General features: G+C 36.0%; 1 protein-coding gene across 1 annotated transcript; it reads left to right on the top strand.

The window, feature by feature from the left end:
• The first annotated feature begins 8809 nt into the window (after positions 1 to 8809).
• LOC121375286 (trimeric intracellular cation channel type 1B.1-like) lies at positions 8810 to 22482 on the top strand. Its single transcript, XM_041502662.1, has 5 exons — positions 8810 to 9025; positions 14015 to 14189; positions 15894 to 16078; positions 17356 to 17443; positions 18523 to 22482. Exons 1-5 carry the CDS (start codon positions 8905 to 8907, stop codon positions 18827 to 18829), a joined length of 876 nt encoding a protein of 291 aa, XP_041358596.1. The 5' UTR covers positions 8810 to 8904; the 3' UTR covers positions 18830 to 22482.
• The last annotated feature ends 348 nt before the right edge of the window (positions 22483 to 22830 follow it).

The following is a 22830-nucleotide window of genomic DNA, read 5'->3' as shown; positions in this document are numbered from 1 at the left end:
TCCTGCCTGTGGGAATCGCAAATAAAAGATCCCTTGCTGCAGGTCTTAAAAGAGTAGCCTATGTGGCGACAGTGGGTTTCCTGTAAAAAACAGTGTTAGAATGATCATATGTTTGACGTCCAATAGCCGATGATAAGATAAAAAATAAATGTGCTCTAGTGCCATCGTTAAATAAAACAAACTTTTTGTTTTCTTTTTCTTCTAGCAAGTTCTTGGGGTTTTTTTTTATTACCATGATAAAATGTTCAATATTCACTATCTGGGTCATTCATTTCTATTTAATGTGATGTGGTATTTTCCAATGTTTAATCTGAGGGTGGAGTGGGGTGGGGGTGGGCGTGGTGGGAATACAATAACTGGTTATATTTAATGTTTAAATCATACTAATACATTTTGGTCTAATGCAGGGTTCGTATGGGTCATTAAATAGTGAATTGCGTCATGGAATATTAAAATTGGTTAAACAAAATTCCCAATTTTATTTAAAATGACACAGTCCACATCAAAACATTGTAGTACACGTACTATGTTGATGATCATAGAAGAATCCTTGAAAATCCTGTTTTTTTTGTACATATTATGGAAAATTACTTTTAAAAAAGGTCCAGGAATTTTTTTGAAGACTTACTGTATGAAACCACTAATGTTGGCACATATGAATTAAACACTAGTACAGTAATGAAATAACTTGTAGTATTTCAATTTCTTGTCTGCATGTATCAAAAAAAAATAAAAAAAATAAAGGAACACTTGGTTTTGCAGACCACTACTAGCATTATAATTTCTGTACAAAATACAGAGAAGTGGTATGGGACTGAGGGTCAGTAATGATGTATTCAGTGTCAGTAACACGTTGACTTCTTGGCACTAACGATGTTGGTCTGTTCCCATATTTTAGGTACATTTTACACGCAAATTTGCACGGACACATGTATTCATTTTAGGTGAGTGTTAAGGTTTTTTGCATTGACAATGACAGCTATTATTTACATTATTCTAATTTTATGAACTCTGTATGTATTGTAAACTTTTTTTTTTATATAGTGTTGTTTTTTTTTTTGTTTTTTAAGGGTAAATCTTCTTACTGCAGATTATTTTTGACTTTTAGAAATGTACCACTGTATTTTGAATTAGTTGTGCCATTTCATGCTCAGATGCTGTATTTTAAACTAGATGTACTCTTATTTACTTATGCTGACTTATATTAAAGTGAGACTTTAATACATTATTTGTAAATGAAAAAGTATGCTTAAATCATGTGCTACATATTTCAGTTCATATAATTCACCATGTGACTACATGTATAAAATACTAGTTTAATATTCATAGGTTTAAAAAAAAAAAAAAAAAAAAAAAAAAAAAAAAAAAAAAACGTTATACTTTTTAAAATATAAATACACATCCTATACAATAAACAAAATCTACAGCAAATGTATTAAATATGAAGCCTTTTATCTTTTTATTTTTGCTGGGATTGGTATATGGTAGTTTGCTGACTTATGATAAGGAATATTTTGGCTTAAACTAAGACACAAGGATTGCATATATTTTGTGGTAGCCTACATTTTGAAGATGGTAAAGTCACAAAGACTTGTGTGTTTTGTTGGTTGAGGTTTGTTGTCTGTTTTATAGTTGATGTACCAAGAATAATGGGTCCATTGACCATTTGTTTTTATTAATGTACAGTATTGTATGACCATGCATGCCTTATTCCTTGTAATGTTAATGTTACTGTTTTGTCAATGGCCATTGTCAGAATTATCCTTGTATAGAGACAACGTATTTGTGTCCGTATATTCCCTTGACGTTTGATGTGTGGATCCTGCAAGACATTTTCAATTTCTGATTGCTGTAGTTGAAGAAATAGAGCCACACTCTCTGACCTGGTTTTTGTTGTCAATGGCAGTTGTCAGAATTATCCTTATATAGGGACATCTTATCCATGTCAGTATATTCCCTTGAAGTTCGATGTGTGAATGCTTTAAGACATTTTCAATTACAGATAATTTCAGTAATAGTAATACATTCAAAGCTACACATTTACCATTTTGACCCAATTGTTTCTTTGATATGTTACCAAGCTATATTACAATTATTTGAGTAGAGTAACTCACATTGTCCAGTTTCAAGTTTTTAAAGACATCATTGTAAATTTGATCATAGAGGAACTTGAACAGAAACTCCACATCCACACACATCAATTCATTCTTTTTATCAAAAAGGACTGAACTTATAAATGTGCAGTGTTGACATCACAAGACTGGTAATTCAGCATTAGGTTTGTAGTTTTTAAAATTGGTAAAAACAATAGCACTGGTGATATTGTGAAAATTTCATGGAAAAAATACTTGAAAATGTATTCCTTGTGCTTTAGATCTAGTGGATATGGAAACAGCACTGTTCATGTATGTACTAATATTCTGGTTGTTACATCTTTGTTACTTGAAGTCTAGTTGGTTAATTAGTCCCCAACTGGTCCAACCAGAGGGGACTATAGGTTTTGTCTCTGTCTGTCTGTCTGTCCATCTGTCCTGCATATAGTTTTTTTCTGACTTTTTTCCACAATGCCTCAAAAATACTGAGCTGAAATTTTGTGGATGACTTTATCATGTAGAGTTAAAAGTTAGACTTTCTTGAGGATTAACCCATTTAAGACAGAGTTATAGTCATATCAAGTTTGACTTTCTTGAGGATTAAACCATTTAAGACAGAGTTATAGTCATATCAAGTTTGACTTTCTTGAGGATTAAACCATTTAAGACAGAGTTATAGTCATATCAAGTTTGACTTGTATGAAAATTTATTCAAGGGCCATGACTGTTAAAAATAGAATTTTTCCATTTCTGACAGTTATGGCCATTGAACTTTGGAGATATAAAAATTTGTGGGACACGGTAGGGGACACATTTTGCTTTAGTATGCTTGTTATATGTGTGATTAGGAAAATAAGGTAGGGAATCATTTTTAAGGAACATACTTTTTTGTTGAATATTTACATTTTGCTGTCGAATGTATTTGTGAATGTCTGTAGCTGCCATCATGTTACATGGACATTACATTGTGGATAAACAGCCAACGTGGACCATTATGACTTAAAAATGTGTACATTTTTGTGCATGTGTGGATGCATGGACTATGTAACTGGTTTAAGCTGTATGTGAAATAGATGGTCATTCAGAACACCAACATTTGCGTAATGGGCATTTTAATGAGGCTGACGCGTGTTACATTTAAGGCCAATTTTTTATATTTTGATTTATTTTGTTGTTCAGTATAGTTTACGGTCATATGTTATAAACATAATAGAAGTAAATGCTTGGATACAGCAGTGACCATAGACTATGGCATAGTACAGGTACGTGTATTTCAAATTAAAAATTGACTCGGTGTAACGTTATTGACCACAAAACTGCCCAAAAGATGCTGTGATCTTTGGCACTGAAATAGCGTGTGAAAAGCCACAAAGGGCGGAGTCTGAAACCTTGACGGCATTGTAATAACGAATCATGTGCTGCTTCTTTGTTTTTTAAATCACAAATAGGGAAAATCGCTAAATGTATATGTCAGCTGTGAATATGGTTAAGGACCTTGAAAAGATTTCATTGGTTTGGGTGATTACGTGATGATGATGGCGATGATGTTTTATTATATATGTGTGAGAAATCGTAGTTTTACCACGCTGTTAATCGATGTAAATTTATCCACCTCTTCCTGCTCTACATGTGATCGTAAATAAAATCAAAACTATTGAGTAATATTCACGCGTTTGTGTTATTTTGTTCTTAGCCATCAGTGATGCCCGAGTACTCAACCGTTCGAGAGCCAGACGGACACTTGGACGGTTTTCGGTTATGATCGCTCTCTGCAAATGTCTGTCTAGCTATCAAACGGTAGAATAGTCGGGTTACCATCAGTGTATCATACCGAGAGACGACCGAATACTTAAAACCGTCGTACCATAAAATCGGATTAAAATAGCCAATGTCGCAACTATGTTATATACGTTACGATCCGATTTTTGTCGGAGATCGGGCTTTCGTACGATGGAATCGGAGTCGTGGAGATATGATACCGGGAACGACAATGGCTGACCGATATTTTCAAACCTCGGGCCCGTAGCATTGGGGGGTGGGGTGGGGTGGGGGGATTGACTGAACGCCGAAGTCGCGAGTTATTTAGGGGGTCCGGGGGGCATGATTCAAAGGTTATTTGCCCATTACTGTTAATCTCTATCCGTTAGTCTCGCTACATTATTGGGGGGAGGGCTGCCAACCCCCCCCCCCCCCCCCCCCCCCCCAATGCTACGGGCCTGGGCCTACAACGATTTTAATCTAGAAAAATAACTGTAGCCTTTTAATTGTGGCGAGAAGGCCGTTGATGGGAAAACAGATTTGCGCGCAGAGATCCGAGCACTTTCGTCGGAAACAGAACTCACCCGACGCTTACCGGCTTATCAGCACCAACACCCGACAGAATCGTAGATTTTTCATTCATTTCAACTTAAAACTAAAAGGCAAAAGTTATTGTGGCATGGATTGTTTGGAGTAATAAATTTGTGCATGGATTTATGGATGTAAACCAGAGAAAATGTGCATGAAACAGCTCAAAGAAATGCGACCAAGCAGTTGTTGCAGCGATTGCATGTTTTGTGCAAAAAACATGGAATATTCGGGAGAAATCCTGTCCAATGTTCAACATAAAAGGCATTCAGTCGCAAATCAATGCCACTCTGTGCAGCCTTCAGAAGTTAGAAAAACACCATTAGTGAACTGTTTGATGCAATTTCGTCATGCCACGTTTCTGTGAAAGTGCCAGATGGCGAGTCATAGGGATGTTTGAATCTGACTCCTCGCAGTGTGACGTCGCACGTCCATTCAACGTCCACAGAAAACCCATATGGCACGTATGGCAACGATATCAACAAAACATGTCTGGGATGAAATGGAGCGACACTTGCGACGTCTTCCAAATCCTCCCAACAACACTGCAGGAACTCCGGCTGATCCTTCCTCAGATCTGGAATGGCATTCCCAGGAACTTTCCCCAGCGTTTAGTGGCCTCAATGAGACGACAGTGCAAGGCTGTATCAATGCTCAAGGTGGACACACTCGCTACTGACTGTGTGAACTTCGCTCTGGACCCCCTCTAGTGATGTGGCTCATTTGCATATGGCAGGTGCGCCCTTTTCATGGACTATTGCTCGTTTCCATACCTTCGGATATTTCTCTTTCCATGTTATAACGTTTCATACTTTCATACACGGCAGTAAAAACTTATTATCAATTATCTTTGTCTTTTGTGTGTCACAATAACTTTTGCCTTTTAGTATATTTTCGTTGACACACCTCACCTATCTGGGCTGTCTGTCAAGGATAGTGGATTATTGGTTAGTTGTTAGTCAAGAGACAAGTTGATGCATGGATTGATCTTACACCTCCCCCATTGATTCGTTAAAATTCGCTCTGGGTGGGAACTGATGCCGGGCTGCGAACCCAGTACCTACCAGCCCGATGGCTTAACCAATTGAAGAGATACGTTCACGGCTTTGTAGTTGAAAGTCTGAGCACTCTTTAAAACTCGACTGTAGTCGTGTGCAAGTCCTACGACGGTACTTTTACCCAATTCAAGAAATGAATTTGATCACCATTAGTCTGAACACTAACTACAACCCAGTCTTCATATGTTCCATTGTTACATGACTGCAGTAGTTTTATTTAACACTAGAAAAAAAAAAGAAACCACAGCGGACGTTTTGGATACGATATCGGATAAAAGATGCACTTTTGGAGTTTTATTTGTCTTTCTTAGATGATAACCAGAAAATTAGTTTAGCGCCCTAAATGAACACATGTAACAAAATTATATATTTAGAAGCAATACGGTATTTATTTTAAGAATATTTGTATCCATTTAGCTTCTTTATTTTTTTATTATTAGGCCTATTATTATTTTTGTTTTTGTCTTTTTTAAAATTAAGTTACGTCATTAATTTCAAGTGGCATGGTATAAATTTAAATTATAATGTCAATGCCCTACTCAAGTAAATTTCTTGTAAACACCACCAAGACATGGCAAAGAACGACTCGTTATGCAGTTGATTACATTAACTATTTAGATATTTGTGTGTGAACTTGTATGTGACATACAAAATGAATCCAAAGTTTTTTTACTCGGAAGTAAAAAAGATCTGTTAAACAAACCAAACAAAGGTTTTTCCCTATTTAGTACGTAGGTATAATGGAATGCTTTGCCGATTTAGTAGCTTCACCCTACTTTTAAGCCAGTAATTGTGTGTGCGCGTGTCCGCGTGCCATTTATGCACACCGGGCGAGAATGTTTAAAAGGTTAACTGCGATAGGTCGGACAAATAAATCACTTCGAACTGGAATATAACGGGTTTATTGTTCCTGTACAATATATATTATACTTAACAAAAAAAAAAAAAAAAAAAGTATTTCTCAAGGCTATAAAAGACATCTAACAGCATATATTTCCCTCTATATCACATTTTGCATGTGCATTCTGTGGGAAAATGTATGATTTCCACAAAATAAGTAGGCCTACAAACGTGTTTCTGCGTACGTGAGTCCAATTTTTTTTTTAGAACACTCACGCTGTGTTAAAACAACGTTTAAAGTCCATAACATTTCTTTTAACCATGCCACACTTAACCCCGCGAAAGATCGCGAAAGAGCTGTTGGAATGCTTCCAGCAGGCATCAGTATCGGTGACTTTGCCAGACGTTTTAGTGTAACAAGATCGACTGTACACAGACTTAATCGACTAATAGTCATTGGATCCACAAAAAAACATCGTCACTAGTTCACAAAAGACCACCGTCACTAGTCCACAAAATACCATCGTCACTAGTCCACAAAAGACCATCGTCACTAATCCACAAAAGACCATCCTCACTAGCCCACAAAAGACCATCCTCACTAGTCCACAAAAGACCATCGTCACTAATCCACAAAAGACCATCCTCACTAGCCCACAAAAGACCATCCTCACTAGTCCACACAAGACCATCCTCACTAGTCCACAAAAGACCATCGTCACTAATCCACAAAAGACCATCCTCACTAGCCCACAAAAGACCATCCGCACTAGTCCACAAAATACCATCCTCACTAGCCCACAAAAGACCATTCTCACTAGTCCACAAAAGACCATCCTCACTAGCCCACAAAAGACCATCGTCACTAATCCACAAAAGACCATCCTCACTAGTCCACAAAAGACCACCCTCACTAGTGGTAGGCATGCCACGAGTTACACCGGCGGCACAGGATTGGTATATATATCCGAACTACAACCCTCCAAAACCGATTTCAACCAGCCACCATTATTGTTCATCAGCTGCACACCACTGCCCGGTTCTAAAAAACTAAGACAATACATCTGATCCAATTTGTATCCTTTGAGCAGACGAGATTCTTCGATCTTTGTATTAGTTCCCTACCGGTCCAACCCATATTTCACACACATTTATAGCACTAGAAGAGACAGAAATTTGTTGGGCCCGATACGAGCAGTACTCTCAGAATGCTTCTTTATATAATGACGAAAGTTTACAAACTGCACATAAAACAGAACATTTTTGTCATTTCCAGAACAATTTTCCTTTAAACATTTTTAAAATTAAATAATTAAATAATAATAATAATAATAATAATAATAACAAATACATAAAAAAAAAAAAAAAAAGAAGAAAAAAAAATTGATTGGTAATGGTGATGCGTGTGGCAAGACTTTTATATAATAAAGCACCAATGGCAATGGACTAGAGCTATTATATACTGTTAAGTAAACTACCTTCTACAATGTTGTAAAAATACAATAGATGCCTTTAAAGTGACATACCCGGCCTAATTTCAGCCTGTAACAATGGAAATTAAGTTTGGTTAATTTAAAAACATGTAACATATCAGTGTATAAAGTTATAATAAAGCGTTTCAAGATTCTGTCTCATGGGCGTACATAGGATTTTGAAAAGGGGGGTTCCAAAATAGATTGCAGAGATATTGGGCATATATTTCTATGTTGAGTTTTGAAAATGGGGGTTCCAAAATAGATTGCAGAAATATTGGGCATATATTTCTATGTTGAGTAAATATAATAATGTCGGATATCAATGTCAGATATATTAAATTATAAAAAAAGCGATTTCAGGGGGAGAAACACTATTTAAAAAAATGACTAGAGCGTCTCCTTAACCATTACTTGTCAGAGGTACCCTAGCTCTGGGTACGTGCGTTTTTAGAATTATGAATACAATTCGCGGTTTTAAAATACCAGGATGACCAGAAACATTCGAATGTACGGAGATGAATAATCTAAACAATAAAACGCAAGTAATGTCTGATTTTAGTTGTCAAAAAAAAAAAAAAATAATAATAATATAAAAAAAATAAAAATATATAGAGTCTGATACTTTAAGACAATTTGCTGTTCCGTTTGTATAATATAAGTTGGAAGAGGGGACTTTTAAAAGACTGGTGGCTGCTTATTAGAAGCTGCAATGAGAATGTGTGTAATGTACCAAGAAATGAATAACAAAGAACGATATTGATTTTTGTCATTTGAAATTCATGAGAGTTCTCCATGATCATATAGTTGGACATTCGATTACTTTATGATTAGTTCATCTCTTGCGTTAAGAAAAATCGTTTATGTAAAACAGCATGATGATCATCATAAACCAAGACTGACAGAAGATGGATTTTATTATAGAGTCCACTGATTGTACATTTCCCGTTACGCTATTAGAGAATAACAACACTAAAAGACGAATGTAATACCAGTCAACTATCGCCGGCACCTTGACGCTTTGCCGAGAATTTCTTACTTTTTTCGTCTCTGTGCATACGTATTTCGAGAGCTGTAGGGGCAGATCTATTCAGCATGGATCCGAAGACTTTTATGGACATTGCTGTTGTTATTACAAAGCTAAAAATGTTTCCATATTTCGACATAGCGCACTACGCTTTGATGTGTATGGCTGTTCGGGATGATATGCCGCAAGGTGAGGGGCCCTATGTGGGACTAAGATATTAATGCACTGAGTCAGTTCTGTTATTGACATTACAGCATTTACCGAGTACAAAATTGAATTATTCTTGTCAGAAATTATGTTATTATATACTGTCAAGTAAACTACCTCCTACAACGTTTTAATAGTGAAATTGCATAATTTGTTTTACTACCAGTGGCAGATTGATTGATTGATTGATTTCAACTTATTTTCGTGCTTATATCCAATTAAGGTTCAAGCACGCTGTCCTGGGCACACACATCAGCTATCTGGGCTGCCTGTCCAGGACAGTGGGTTAGTTGTTTGTTGTTTGTTAGTGGTTAGTGAGAGAGAAGAGGGTGTAGTGGCCTTACACCTACCCATTGAGCCCTTAAGAACTCGCTCTGGGTCGGAGCCGATACCAGGCTGTGAACCTTGTACCTACCAGCCTGTAGTCCGATGGCTTAACCACTGCGCCACCGAGGCCGGTCCAATGGCAGATGGTGTAGCACTACTTGGTCTACTGCCGTTAGTGAGCAATGATTGACAAAGTTGTTAACTAATAAATTACCACGGTGCACATATAAGAAAAATCTTAAATTGGCCATTTGTTACTTTATTTCTTTAGTTAAACATATATATACAGGTGCAGCAGTATGTGAACCATGCACTGGGTTTATCCAGTTCAACTCTAGCCCATTGGTGCTAAAATACATAATCTGACCTGACCATCTACATACATACACAATGTAGTAATACTAATAGGTCACTCTGATTAATATATGTTAATTTAGTGGGTTTTTTTTTGGGGGGGGGGTAGGTGGGGGTGTTTAGTTTTTCTAATTAAGAAAGGAAATGTTTTATTTAACAACACATTTTATTTACGGTTATATGGCATCAGACATGGTTAAGGACCACACAGATATAGAAAGAGTCAACCCACTGTTGCCACTTCATGCGCTACTCTTTTCGATTAGCAGCAAGGGATCTTTTATATGTACCATCCCACAGACAGGATAGTACATACCACAGCCTTTGTTACACCATTTGTGGAGCACTGGCTGGAACGAGAAATAGCCCAATGGGGCTACCGACGGGGATCGATCCTAAACCGACCGCGCATCAAGCAAGCACTTTACCACTGGGTTACGTCCCGCTCCTTTTTTTCTGATTAATGTGCAGGACTTGAACTTAAGAATTTGTCTCCCACAGCAATTTTTAAAACAATTGCAATGGGTGAAACAGTCCACTGACAGCAATTTTGAGCCTGCCTATGACAATTTTTTAAAAGTGACATTTGTAGCAAATAAACCTGACTGAAAGGCTATCTTGTTATATGTAGACATCTTTTAAATGTGCAAATGTTAAATATTGGCAGATACACTAGGTGTATGCATTTTGCCATTGTTGAGGAGCTTTATCGACGGCACAAAAGTGCCATCAGTGATGCTCGCTACCTACGGCAATTTATATCTCAACGATGGCAATTGCCATCGGTGCTGTTGTTAAGTTTGAGCCCTGATGTGAAATAAATTGTCGACTTAAGAATACTTGCTTGTTTTCACATGGGAAGAGTTTTTAGCTTTGACCAAGATCCATGATTTGTTATGACCTGTCTGGTGGGGATGGGAAGGGGGGATAGCAGGGTGGTGTATGTAAAATATATCTTGGAGTAGCCTGGGTGGTGGCAACATGTTTCTTTTCCACAATTGCCATACATACATGTATATTTTTGCTTAACACTGAAAGCCACTGATTATAATTTAAGTGTTACGGTGTTAAATATTGCTTCTTATGTACTTGTATGTAAGCTGTAGTTATATATGTGTATGTAGTACGTGTATATATATACACTTGTACACAATTGTAAAGTTTGTTTTCTTTAACAACACCACTAGAGCACATTGATTTGTTAATCATCGGCTATTGAATGTCAAACATTTAGTAATTTTGACATATCCTCTTAGAAAGGAAACCTGCTACATTTTTCCATTAGTAGCAAGGGATCTTTTATATGCACCATCCCACAGACAGATAGCATATACGATGACCTTTAATATACAAGTTGTGGTGCACTGGCTGGAATGAGAAATAGTCCAATTAATAGGTCCATCAACAGGGATTGATCTGAGATAAGACTGTGCTTTAAGTGAGCGTTTTACCACTGGGCTATGTCCCACCTGTTGTCCACAATTGTAACAAAATATGGTCTGGAGACATCTTATGCAATTACACATATTGATGTACAGGTAAGTATAAAATTGTATTGTCTGATTCTCACGAGTCTCAATCACCTGTAGGTGTTTAGGTCATGCACCTTTTTTTTTAATACTCTGATGAGCGTAAAACACACAGCAGGCCTCATTCTGCAGCTATGCTATATACATGTAAAAAAAAAATGTAGCAGTGTAAACATGTACCTTTATTTGTACATATATTTATGAACCCTTTGCACTGTTTTAAAGGCAAGCTTATGCATTTAGGTCAGTTGCTACTACTATGTAAGTACTCCTCAATTAAACATGTTATAGCAGCCACTCAGTAGAATAACAGCTAGTGAGCCCTTATTGATGGCCTGTTTAATGCAGGTCAATTTGAATTATTAATATTAGGTGATTTAGAACAGTAAGCTGTCCTTTTAAGACCGATGACTACTTAATACAGGTCAGTTTGTTCTATTAATATAATTATGTGATTTAGGTGGAAAGTAGAATGTCCTTTTAAGACAGATGGCTACTTACTACAGGTCAGTTTGTTCTATTAAGTGATTTTAGACAACAATAAGATGTCCTTTTAAATCAGGTGGCTGCTTAATACAGATCAGTTTATATAATTAGGTGTTATTGGAGGATTTTTTAATGTCCTTTAGCACAGGTGGTTGCTTAATAAAGGTCACAAGTAATTCTAAAGAACAGTATGATGTCCTTTTAAGACAGGTGATTGTTTAACAAAGGTGGTGAGTTGAGCAGGTCTGGCTGTAGATTTATATCCTAGCCACCTTGGCCCTTGTCACTAGACAACATGTGACTATTTTTTTTTAAAGCGTGAACATTAAGATAAACTCCTAGTAGTTGAAGAAACTTTATACATTTGCTACATGCTGGCAGGTACTGGGTTCGGATCCCAGTAGAGCCATGTGATTTTTAATCCAGATACTGACTCCAAACCCTGAGTGAGTGCTCCACAAGGCTCAGTGGGTAGGTGTAAACCACTTGCACCGACCAGTGACCCATAACTGGTTCAACAAAGGCCATGGTTTGTGCTGTCCTGCCTGTGGGAAGTGCAAATAAAAGATCTCTTGCTGCCTGTCATAAAAGAGTAGCCAATGTGGCGACAGCGGGTTTCCTCTAAAAAACAGTGTCAGAATGACTATATGTTTGACATCCAATAGCCGATGGTAAATAAAAAATCAATGTGCTCTATTGGCATTGTTAAATAAAACAAACTTTACTCTTTTTTTAATACATTTGCCTTTAATGTAAGTAATTTAACACAGGATCCTTGAACTACATGTCACATCCAGGCACAGTGCTCAAACACCAGCCTAGACCAACCTAATTTGATTTGTCGGGGTTTGTGCCAGGGTTAAATTACGCACCATAAACATTTGGAAATTAAAGGACATATTTATATATTTTTTAGATAGATCATAATAAAAGAACTGCTGCTTAAAATTTGTCAAAACACATGGAATGCAGTGTTCAGTTTGAAAACATTTTAAACCCATAACCACCTAGTAGGCTCTTTTGTCTGTTCTGTTTTTATTACATACCCTTGAATTATTTTCTGGCAGAAAGACTGCTTAAAGTGCTCACATGTGGTATTTGTATGTGTTTACTGTACCATGACAATTAGTTGTACATGTACAGATGTATGAATACAAAAATAATACACATGTATGTATGCATATATAAATCCGTGTTCTCGCTGCTCCATTTAAGCCGATCGACAATATCTCTGGTTCAACTTTTTGTACCAGATACTGAGAGACAAAATAAGGGGTAGCTCTTTCCACAAAGTCGACCAACACACAACTATATGCTTTTGGTTTTTGGTGGGGGGGCGCAGCCACCCTTCTTTAATTTTTGCCCAGTGAGAACACTAAATAATACTGCAACATGAAGGAAACAAGCAATGATTTACTTGTTAAAGGATACATTCATTCCTTTCTTCATATTGCACAATTATTTATTTAATTATTCAGAGATCGCCACACAATTTTAAAACATTAAACAGTACTTGCTATTCAATTTTTAGTTGACACGAAATGTCGCTAATCAACATTTTGAGTTTATTTTTCCCTAGCCATCATTCATAACTAGACTTATATGTAACCTGGTGGTAAAGCTCGCATGATACGCGGTCGATGTAGGATTGATTGCTGTTGGTGAGCTTATTGGGCCATTTCACATTCCAGCCAGTGCACCATGACTGGTATACAGGGATCACATGCATCCTGGAAAGAGCTTTTAAAACATTTCACCCTGGAAAGTGCTTAAAACTCCTGGAAAAATTAATTACCCTTCTAGAAAGACCTGGAGTTTTATTTTTATTTATTTAATTTTGTTTTACATGTATATAAATAACAATTATTTGGAATATATATAAATAATCGTGTTTGAAATCTGGTTCCAAACTAAATCCTTCACTCATAGGTAATTAAAATGAGGTTGACTGCCACTGGTAGCAGTAGTTAATGTAGTTGACATATTTTTGTGATCTCCAGTCCTAAACGGAGACTGAATACACATGTCAAACGGTAGCCACATGTCTAGCCAAGTCATTGAAGATACCAATTAACTAACTGGTATATCAAAGGCCGTGGTATGTGCTAGCCTGTCTGTGGGATGGTCCATATAAATGATCCATTGCTACTAATGGAAGAATTACCAAATGTTTGACATCCTGTAATCGATGATAATTAATAAATCAATGTGCTCTAGTAGTGTTGTTAAACAAAACAAACTGTGACATTACACGTGTGGTTTGTCTTCTTTTTAGTTCAAGGCCATCAGCAGTCTGCGCAGCCATTCTACCGGAAACACCCGCTGTCGACGTGGGTGTCATGCATGCTGACATGTTTTGCTGGTGGAATCATCGCCAACGTCCTGTTAGGGGAGCCTGCAATTGCTCCCTTCAAGGACCACAAGAACCTCATGGTCGCTTCTATTGTCTGGTATATGATTTATTCTTATTCATTTAAATACACTGTTGCTGTTACTAATAGCAGCAACAGCTCTTTTACATCTTAGATAGAGAATAGCATTTTGAGCCACTGAACACAGGGCTTCTAGATTATGGTAGCCCCACTCCCATGGCTAGTGATATTTAGTGTTGGGCTAGTAAATAACTATTATAACTAGCTCGATGGCTAGTGAAAAAATACCTTGTCAAATGCTGCATTTAAGTCTTATTTTGTAAATATGAATATCCTGCCCCTCTTCCCACCCCCGTTATAATTGTTTTTAAGCTCTATCTCCGTCTTTTGGTGATATATCTGAATATTACTACATGTATCAGTAAAATTGTATTTGTTTAAAGTAGGGCTAGTGAATTTTTAATGATGGCTAGTATATTTTTAAAATCACTGATCCCATGGCTAGTACATTTTTAAAATCACTGATCCCACGGCTAGGACATTTTTTAAATCACTGATCCCGTGGCTAGTACATTTTTAAAATCACTGATCCCGTGGCTAGTGAATTTTTAATCATAGCTAGTATATTTTTAAAATCACTGATCCCGTGGCTAGTGGATTTTTAATCATGGCTAGTACATTTTTAAAATCACTGATCCCGTGGCTAGTGGATTTTTAATCATGGCTAGTACATTTTTAAAATCACTGATCCCGTGGCTAGTGGATTTTTAATCATGGCTAGTATATTTTTAAAATCACTGATCCCATGGCTAGTGGATTTTTAATCATGGCTAGTACATTTTTAAAATCACTGATCCCATGGCTAGTGGATTTTTAATCATGGCTAGTACATTTTTAAAATCACTGATCCCATGGCTAGTGGATTTTTAATCATGGCTAGTATATTTTTAAAATCACTGATCCCATGGCTAGTGGATTTTTAATCATGGCTAGTATATTTTTAAAATCACTGATCCCATGGCTAGTGGATTTTTAATCATGGCTAGTATATTTTTAAAATCACTGATCCCATGGCTAGTGGATTTTTAATCATGGCTAGTATATTTTTAAAATCACTGATCCCGTGGCTAGTGGATTTTTAATCATGGCTAGTATATTTTTAAAATCACTGATCCCGTGGCTAGTGGATTTTTAATCATGGCTAGTATATTTTTAAAATCACTGATCCCATGGCTAGTGGATTTTTTTAAAATTCTAGAAGCCCTGGAACACATGCTTAGCATGATTCAAGAGTTGGAAATTGTTGTATCCTGCAGTCTATATATGTATTGTCAAGATACGATGAATACGATCAATTTCTATGTACATTTTTTTGGGGGGGATGGAACTTCTTTTACACTAGTTATAATCAGCAAAAGAATGCAGAAACTCTGTTATTTCTAACAAAATATCAATTATTATATTACATGAAATTATTTCACCAATTAAAATCAAATATATCAGCTGTTTTTAAAATTCGCAATTGGCTAATTAGGCGAGTGCCAGAACTAGCCCTGACTTAATAAGTTGTTAATTGTGTGAGCATCTACCTCTTACAAACCATCATCATGGCTAGTGTGAGCATCTACCTCTTACAAACCATCACTATGAAAGTCATGTAATTTTATAGCAGGATTCTGCATAAGCATACGATTATGAGACATAATCCTAGAATATTTCTAACAGGATGCTTTTAAAAAAATCCCCAAATTCAGTGTCTGGCAAAGTTTGCTTTTGTTGCAGGTATTTGGTATTTTACTCTCCATTTGACATTGTCTACAAGTTGGCGAAAAAGCTTCCATTCAAAGCAACGCTATCGGTGCTGAAAGAGGTGCAGAGAGCACACAAGGTGTACCACGGCGTCCTACAGACAGCCAAGATCTACCCCAGCTCCTACTTCATCATCGTTACGATCGGCACACTCAAGGGTAATCGCGCATGTACATGTACTCAAAAAGAGTTACACCAAAAAAAAAATATCTTTTTTTTTGGGTAATAATGAAAATCAAAATAAAAGAGACATTTCTAGATTGATCATTCAGTAACCTGAACTGGTTATATCTGATAAAACTACATAACCAATGTCCATGCAGTTTGTGGAGGCTGAGTTTGGGCCATGGTTATGACATGGGCAGTAGGCAGAATGAATCTTTAAAGACACCCCAGCACAAAAACAATACATCGGGTATTGGGCAGTAGGCAGAATGAACCTTTAAAGACACCCCAGCACAAAAACAATATATCGGGTATTGGGCAGTAGGCAGAATGAATCTTTAAAGACACCCCAACACAAAAACAATATATCGGGTATTGGGCAGTAGGCAGAATGAATCTTTAAAGACACCCCAGCACAAAAACAATATATCGGGTATTGGGCAGTAGGCAGAATGAATCTTTAAAGACACCCCAACACAAAACAATACATTGGGTATTGGGCAGTAGGCGGAGTTTGTTTGATTGTTTGTCACATAATGCAGGGTTACACTGGGAGTCACTTTGCTTCAGCACATTTTCAGTTATGTAGAGTATTGTTTTGCAAAATAGTACAAGATGCCCAATTTAAACAAAAAATGTATTAGCCAAATGCTAAATGATGTAACCACTTTGTATAATAATTAACAGTTGTCTAATTTGGTTATGGGCAGGGTGAGCCCTCATTCTCTGTAGCTGTTGTCTTTTTATTCTTACCTTTAGTTTTATGTATTCCTCACTTCTTCTTTCGATGAAGGGGCGGGATGTAGCCCAATGGTAAAGTGTTCGCTTGATGTGTGGTCGGTCTGGGATAGATCCCCGTCGGTGGGCCCATTGGGCAATTTCTCGCTCCAGCCAGTGCACCACGACTGGTATATCAAAGGTCGTGGTATGTGTTATCCTGTCTGTGGGATGGTGCATATTAAAGATCCTTTGCTGCTAATCGAAAAGAGTAGTCCATGAAGTGGTGACAGCGGGTTTCCTCTCTCCATATCTGTGTGGTCCTTAACGATATTGTTGATGCCATATAACCATAAATAAAATGTGTTGAGTGCGTCATTAAACAAAACATTTCCTTCCTTCTTTCGATGAATTTCCATTGTCCAACTCCACATTTCAGTCTTTGTTTGTCATGCCATACCATCCAATGCCAAGCTTGTGCTTGTTATATATTATATTACATGTACGTTTTTTTTTCACCGTGTTACATGTAATTAAATTGTCTTTTCTGTAGGATGTGGTAGTGCCATAATGAAGAACTTTGAGCGGATGATTCGTGGATTGTGGCTTCCTGGGTCTAATGAATTCCTCCAGCCATCTTTGTAAGTAATAATAGATGGGAAGCATATTTATTTTTATTACTACATGTATTTTGAATGTTTAAGTAACATTAGCAAAGTTGCAATATTTACTTCATGTAATCAAAATGCGACAGCATTTGTCGCACACTGAGAAAAGTGTACAGCACGTCATTAGCAAGTTGGTCACCTGAGTCACTGACCAAGCCTATTGTTTCTTAACTAATGGGCTGCATGCATGAATTGTAGCTTTATTCAATATGTTACTGTTGGAGGCATTTAAATCAATTCTGAATAATCAGATTCGTGTAGAATAATCTCCACAAAATAAAATGTAATCATGTTTGTAAAAAACCCAATATCAGAACTATTTTTTTATTAAACGGACCATTGACACAGTTCTTTATAGGATTTTTGCTAACTATATGTGCAAATATTCCTTTCTTATTAAAGGTTCATTTTGTAACATAGTCTTGTTCATTACATTATTAATGTTATTTTTATTTGTAAAAAAATTTTTATAGGAATATTGAACTTTTGACAAATGACATTCTGTTTTGAACTTGAGCTTGAACTGTTAACATGCCCATATACCACTAGGGTTTCAGGCATGTCCATCCCGGCTCCGGTCACTCGCATGGCCAGGGGCCTGATCTGGAACAGAAATGACTAAAATTGGGAAATTTTGATATTAACCAAAAGAGGGAATGTTCGTAACACTGAATTAATTTTTGGGGTCTCTTCCGACACTTTCATGGATCGGGACGTAGCCCAGTGGTAAAGTGCTCGCTTGATGTGCGGTTGGTATGGGATCGAACCCCGTTGATGGGCCCATTGGTCTTATTTCTCGTTCCAGCCAGTGCACCACGACTGGTGTAACAAAGGCCGTGGTATGTATTACCCTGTCTGTGGGATGGTGCATATAAAAGATCCCTTGCTGCTAATCGAAAAGAGTAGCCCATGAAGTGGCGACAGCAGGTTTCCTATCTCAGTATCTGTATGATCCGACACTATATGTCCGACACCATATAACCGTAAATAAAATGTGTTGAGTGCATCGTTAAATAAAACATTTCTTTCTTTCTTTCTTCTCACACTTTCAGCACAGCTAAGGCATCTCTGGTGGCCTCCCTTGTGTTTCTTCTTGAGCGTCTCAACTACATCAGCGTGCCGCACCCGCTCATCTACTTCAGCGTGGTGATCTTCTTCATCTACTTCAAACTGTCGTCCATCATCCTGGGAATCCGCGACCCGTTCTCGCCCTTCGAGAACCTCTTCTGCGCCATCTTCATGGGCGGAATGTGGGACGCCATGAGACGAGCCGTCTCCAAGGAGCCCAAGAAGGACGACGAAAGCAAGGACCTTAGGAATGACTTACTTAAAACGAAGGAAGAGAAAAAGAAAGACTGAACAAATGTACGAGAAAAGAAAATTACTTAAATTAAGTAAGAATGATCCTGTGTTACGGTTGGTTAAGTATGTTGTCGTAAGACACTTTCATGAAGTCAGTATTGTAGTGAAATAGCTAACAGAGTTTTTAGAAAAACTATTTTTTTTCTACAAAAACACAATTATAATATGACAAATAACTAAGTTATAAATGAAAAAACAACAACTGTTGTGATAGGACTAACAAATTCATTTTAAAGTCCATTTAGTAATGAAAAATAAAAATAATTTTTTCAATTTAAACTGATCAAAAAATTTGGTTAGTACTTTGTCTTATTTTGTTTGAAAATTACCACTGTCAAATTCAGTTTATATTTTTGGCCAGTCGAAATAAAAAAGAAAAATGACACATTAATCCCTGAATTATCTCTTTGGAAAATGTTTGCCAAATTGTACTTCAGTTTGTATTCAATGAGTGTCATCTCAAACACAATAGTTTAGAAAAGTACAAATAAACCAAGTTACTACATTTTTAAATTGATTTTGTTTGTTCGGTTTAATCAAAATATGATGGGACTAACATTATTGGAATAAAAAAAAATTCCATCTTACATGGCTATAATATGCATATCTTACATTATAACACCAGTTACACAGCCATAATTTAATTATAAATAATGTGTACCGGTGTTATATAGGATTTTGCTTTCTTCTGTAAAGATAAATTCTACCACTTCACACTGTATATAACATGCACGGTCATTAGTTTGTGAATTCTAAGGTGATGATTGAAGAAATGGCAGCTGATTACCCATTTTTAATATATGGGTTGTTTTCAAATTTGTCAGTGCTTAGATGTCTGATATTTATGACAGGAACTAATTAAAAAGTGATATCCAGGAAACATTTTAAAAAAGAAGAAGAAACTAAACAAATTGTATACAGATTTTGGTGCAGTTCTTTTGAACATTAAAACTCTAAAACGCACATGTAATTTTGAATTTAATGAAGTATATTTTGTAAATAGTGTTAGTCATATACTATTGTATATGTATTACTAGCTTCAAGAAATAACATGTTCCTGCATTATTCAAGTGATACTTATTAATACCAGTGCCGTACATTGTAATGTCCTAACCACCACTACTCTCTATGACCAGCGGAGGAGTGTGCCAAGGATGAGACCACTTTCTAATATTCTGTTAAGTAGAGCTTAATTTAGACAGGTTGAACTTTCTTTTTAAAATTTCTATAATCATGTAGTTTGAACTAGAAGAGAGAAAAACCAAAAAAACACCCAAAACTGGAATGTATTCATGGGACATTGGTGACCCCTGCTTTTGTGTGGATAAAATGTTATGTCATAATAATAATAATTATTATTATTATAGAGAGGGTAATCAAAAAATGGATATGTGATTTTGGTGTTAATGTCAGCTTTGCAGGGTTGCTTCCCCTTACACATGCTAACATAGGTTGCCACATCCACTTAATTAAAAAAAAAGGTTTTAAATACTTAATTGGAGAATTTATTGTGTTATTTGTAAATTATGTGTCAGTTACCCAATAGCCAAAGTTTTTGTTCATGTTAGAGTGTCGTTAAACACCAGCTTCTTCCTACACAATGGGACGAAGTTACGAAGCCTGTTTTTCTTAAACACAGATATTTAAACAGGCTTTATGAATTCTGCCCATTGATTTAGGAACTGATGTTCTCTGTTGAAATGAATTTAGAATGTGAACTATGTTCCTTAAGTGATATTACCACTAACAATGTTACAGGCTTAGCTTGTTACAATAAATAGTATGACTGCTTCAGATGTAAACAGAATAGTATACCATCCCTTCTCCTTTTAAAAAAACAACAATTAGGAAAGAATTTACAAAGCCTGTTTTTGTCTTCCATGCATGTAACTACATACCTTTACAATGCTTAAACACCTACATTTAAAAAAAACAGGCTTCGTAAATTTGACCCTTAAAGTTTATAATTGCTGTCTAACAAGTAGGCACTTCAATTTTGTAACAAGCATGATGATTGGTGGCTAGTTTTGTACACAAATCCAATGTATTTGTCAATTCCGACACAAGTTTACGTGGTGCATGTATGTGTTTGATTGGTTAGCAGACTTGTCAAAGTTGTGATGTTAGCTTTCACTAGGAGAGCTACATGTATGGTTACAGCCACGGTCAGATTTATCAGGGTTTTTTTTTATCCACACCTGCTTTAATATAAGTTATCTGACATCTGCTAAATTTCATTGCATTGTGGACAAATGTAAATGTCCGATTTCAATACAATTTGATGGACATCTGACAATGTATGCGGAAGTGGGTACAGATGCTTAAAACTCCATATAAATCGGATCGGGGCCTAACAGATAGTATTGTCTTTTATTTACAAGCTACAGAAAGAAGATTTTTCCTTCAGGAATGCTTGATTGTTTTGGTGCTACATCTGTTCTTGTGGGTTGTGAACTGGATATATATATGCACAGTTATTAAGCTTACAGTACTCTGAATTCAAGAAAGAGTGATACATTTGACCAGAATTTAAAGTTATTTTGTACACCACTGAAATGTACAATACTTAATTACAGAAAATAGTTTATTATAATATCACTTCTGTACATGCTTAAAGAAAAAGTAGTATGCAGAAAATATTTCAAAAACTTTAGTGGAACCTGTTGGTTTTAAACATAAGATGCATGGAACTGATACATCTAAAAAGTAGCGAATAATATTGGAAATGTGGATTCAAGAGTACTTTATACAAAATTCATATAAAGTTACACTCACGAACAGAAAATATGCAAGAGTAATGGAGTAACAATTAAGCACTGAAGTTTGAAACATTGTACCCATGAGTTGAATTTCTCAAGCTTGTTACTAATTAGTGATACCAATGTGTGTTGTATGATCTCCAAAGAATGTTTTGTATTTTATTTGATTGTTTATTATCCTGACAACAAATATTAAAATTGCTGATGTCCAAGATTAAATAAGAGAGAAAGAACAATTTTCATACTCCTTTTGGAGTAGTCAAGTTAAATTTATTTACTGGATCCTTTCCCAGCAACAGTGTTACTACTGAGTTTTGGACAAAATGTCATGGCATTATTGAACATTGAATTGAAACCTAACTAAAACATTGCAGTAAGATTGTCATGATCATAAAAAAGCAGTAAATAAAAGAGGTTGAGATTTATTGTTTTATTATGGAATTCTGTTTTATTTGTCTCCGGATAATAACCTTCAACTGTATTTTAATTTATTGAGATTCTGAATCCTGAAGTTATAAATGTGTTACTGAATGTTATAGTGTACATTACTGTTTGTTGCATGTGTTGTGTTCAAGTCAATTTGATGCATATAATATGTTCATTACACAAGAATGGAAATTTACTATACTTTAAAAAAACAGAATTGTATAATGCCTCTGTGAACAAGGTTTTTGTTTTCTTCTATTTTAGAAATAATTAATTATATATATTTTTAGTCAGTAACAGCTTTAAGTTTAGGTACATCTTGAAACATATTTTGTAGTAAAGGCTAGTCAGGAAGTGGCAGTTTTCACAATTATTAATTTTCTCACAAGAGGACAAATTGTATGGATGAGGGGTTTAATGCCAGCATATTTTGTTTTATTGAATAATAAAAAAATATATGCCTTAGGTAGAAGATACAGTTATTTGTGAATCATCAGCTGAAATTTATGCATGCCAGCCTCAGGCATTCAAAATAACCACCTATGGTTTAACAAATAAAGAAAGATATAGGTACTTTTAGTCTCAATTTAACTATTCAATTATTCACAAAATCGGTTTGTTCTAAAATTACCCAATTTGAGTGTACCCCACTTTTGTCACAAGGAAAACCCGGTGCATGAATACCAAGCCTCATTACAGCTAAACATATTTGCGCTGCTGGCGAAAAACCAATTTTCATGTTTAAAAATATCTTCTTGGCTATTAAGCTTATGAATTTACTTTCTATTTCAAATAATTAGCCTTCAAACATAC

Source organism: Gigantopelta aegis, chromosome 6 (assembly GCF_016097555.1).
Source record: "Gigantopelta aegis isolate Gae_Host chromosome 6, Gae_host_genome, whole genome shotgun sequence".
NCBI lineage: Eukaryota > Metazoa > Mollusca > Gastropoda > Neomphalida > Peltospiridae > Gigantopelta > Gigantopelta aegis.
The sequence above is the reverse complement of the archived record's forward strand: the minus strand, read 5'-3'. Positions and strand labels throughout refer to the sequence as shown.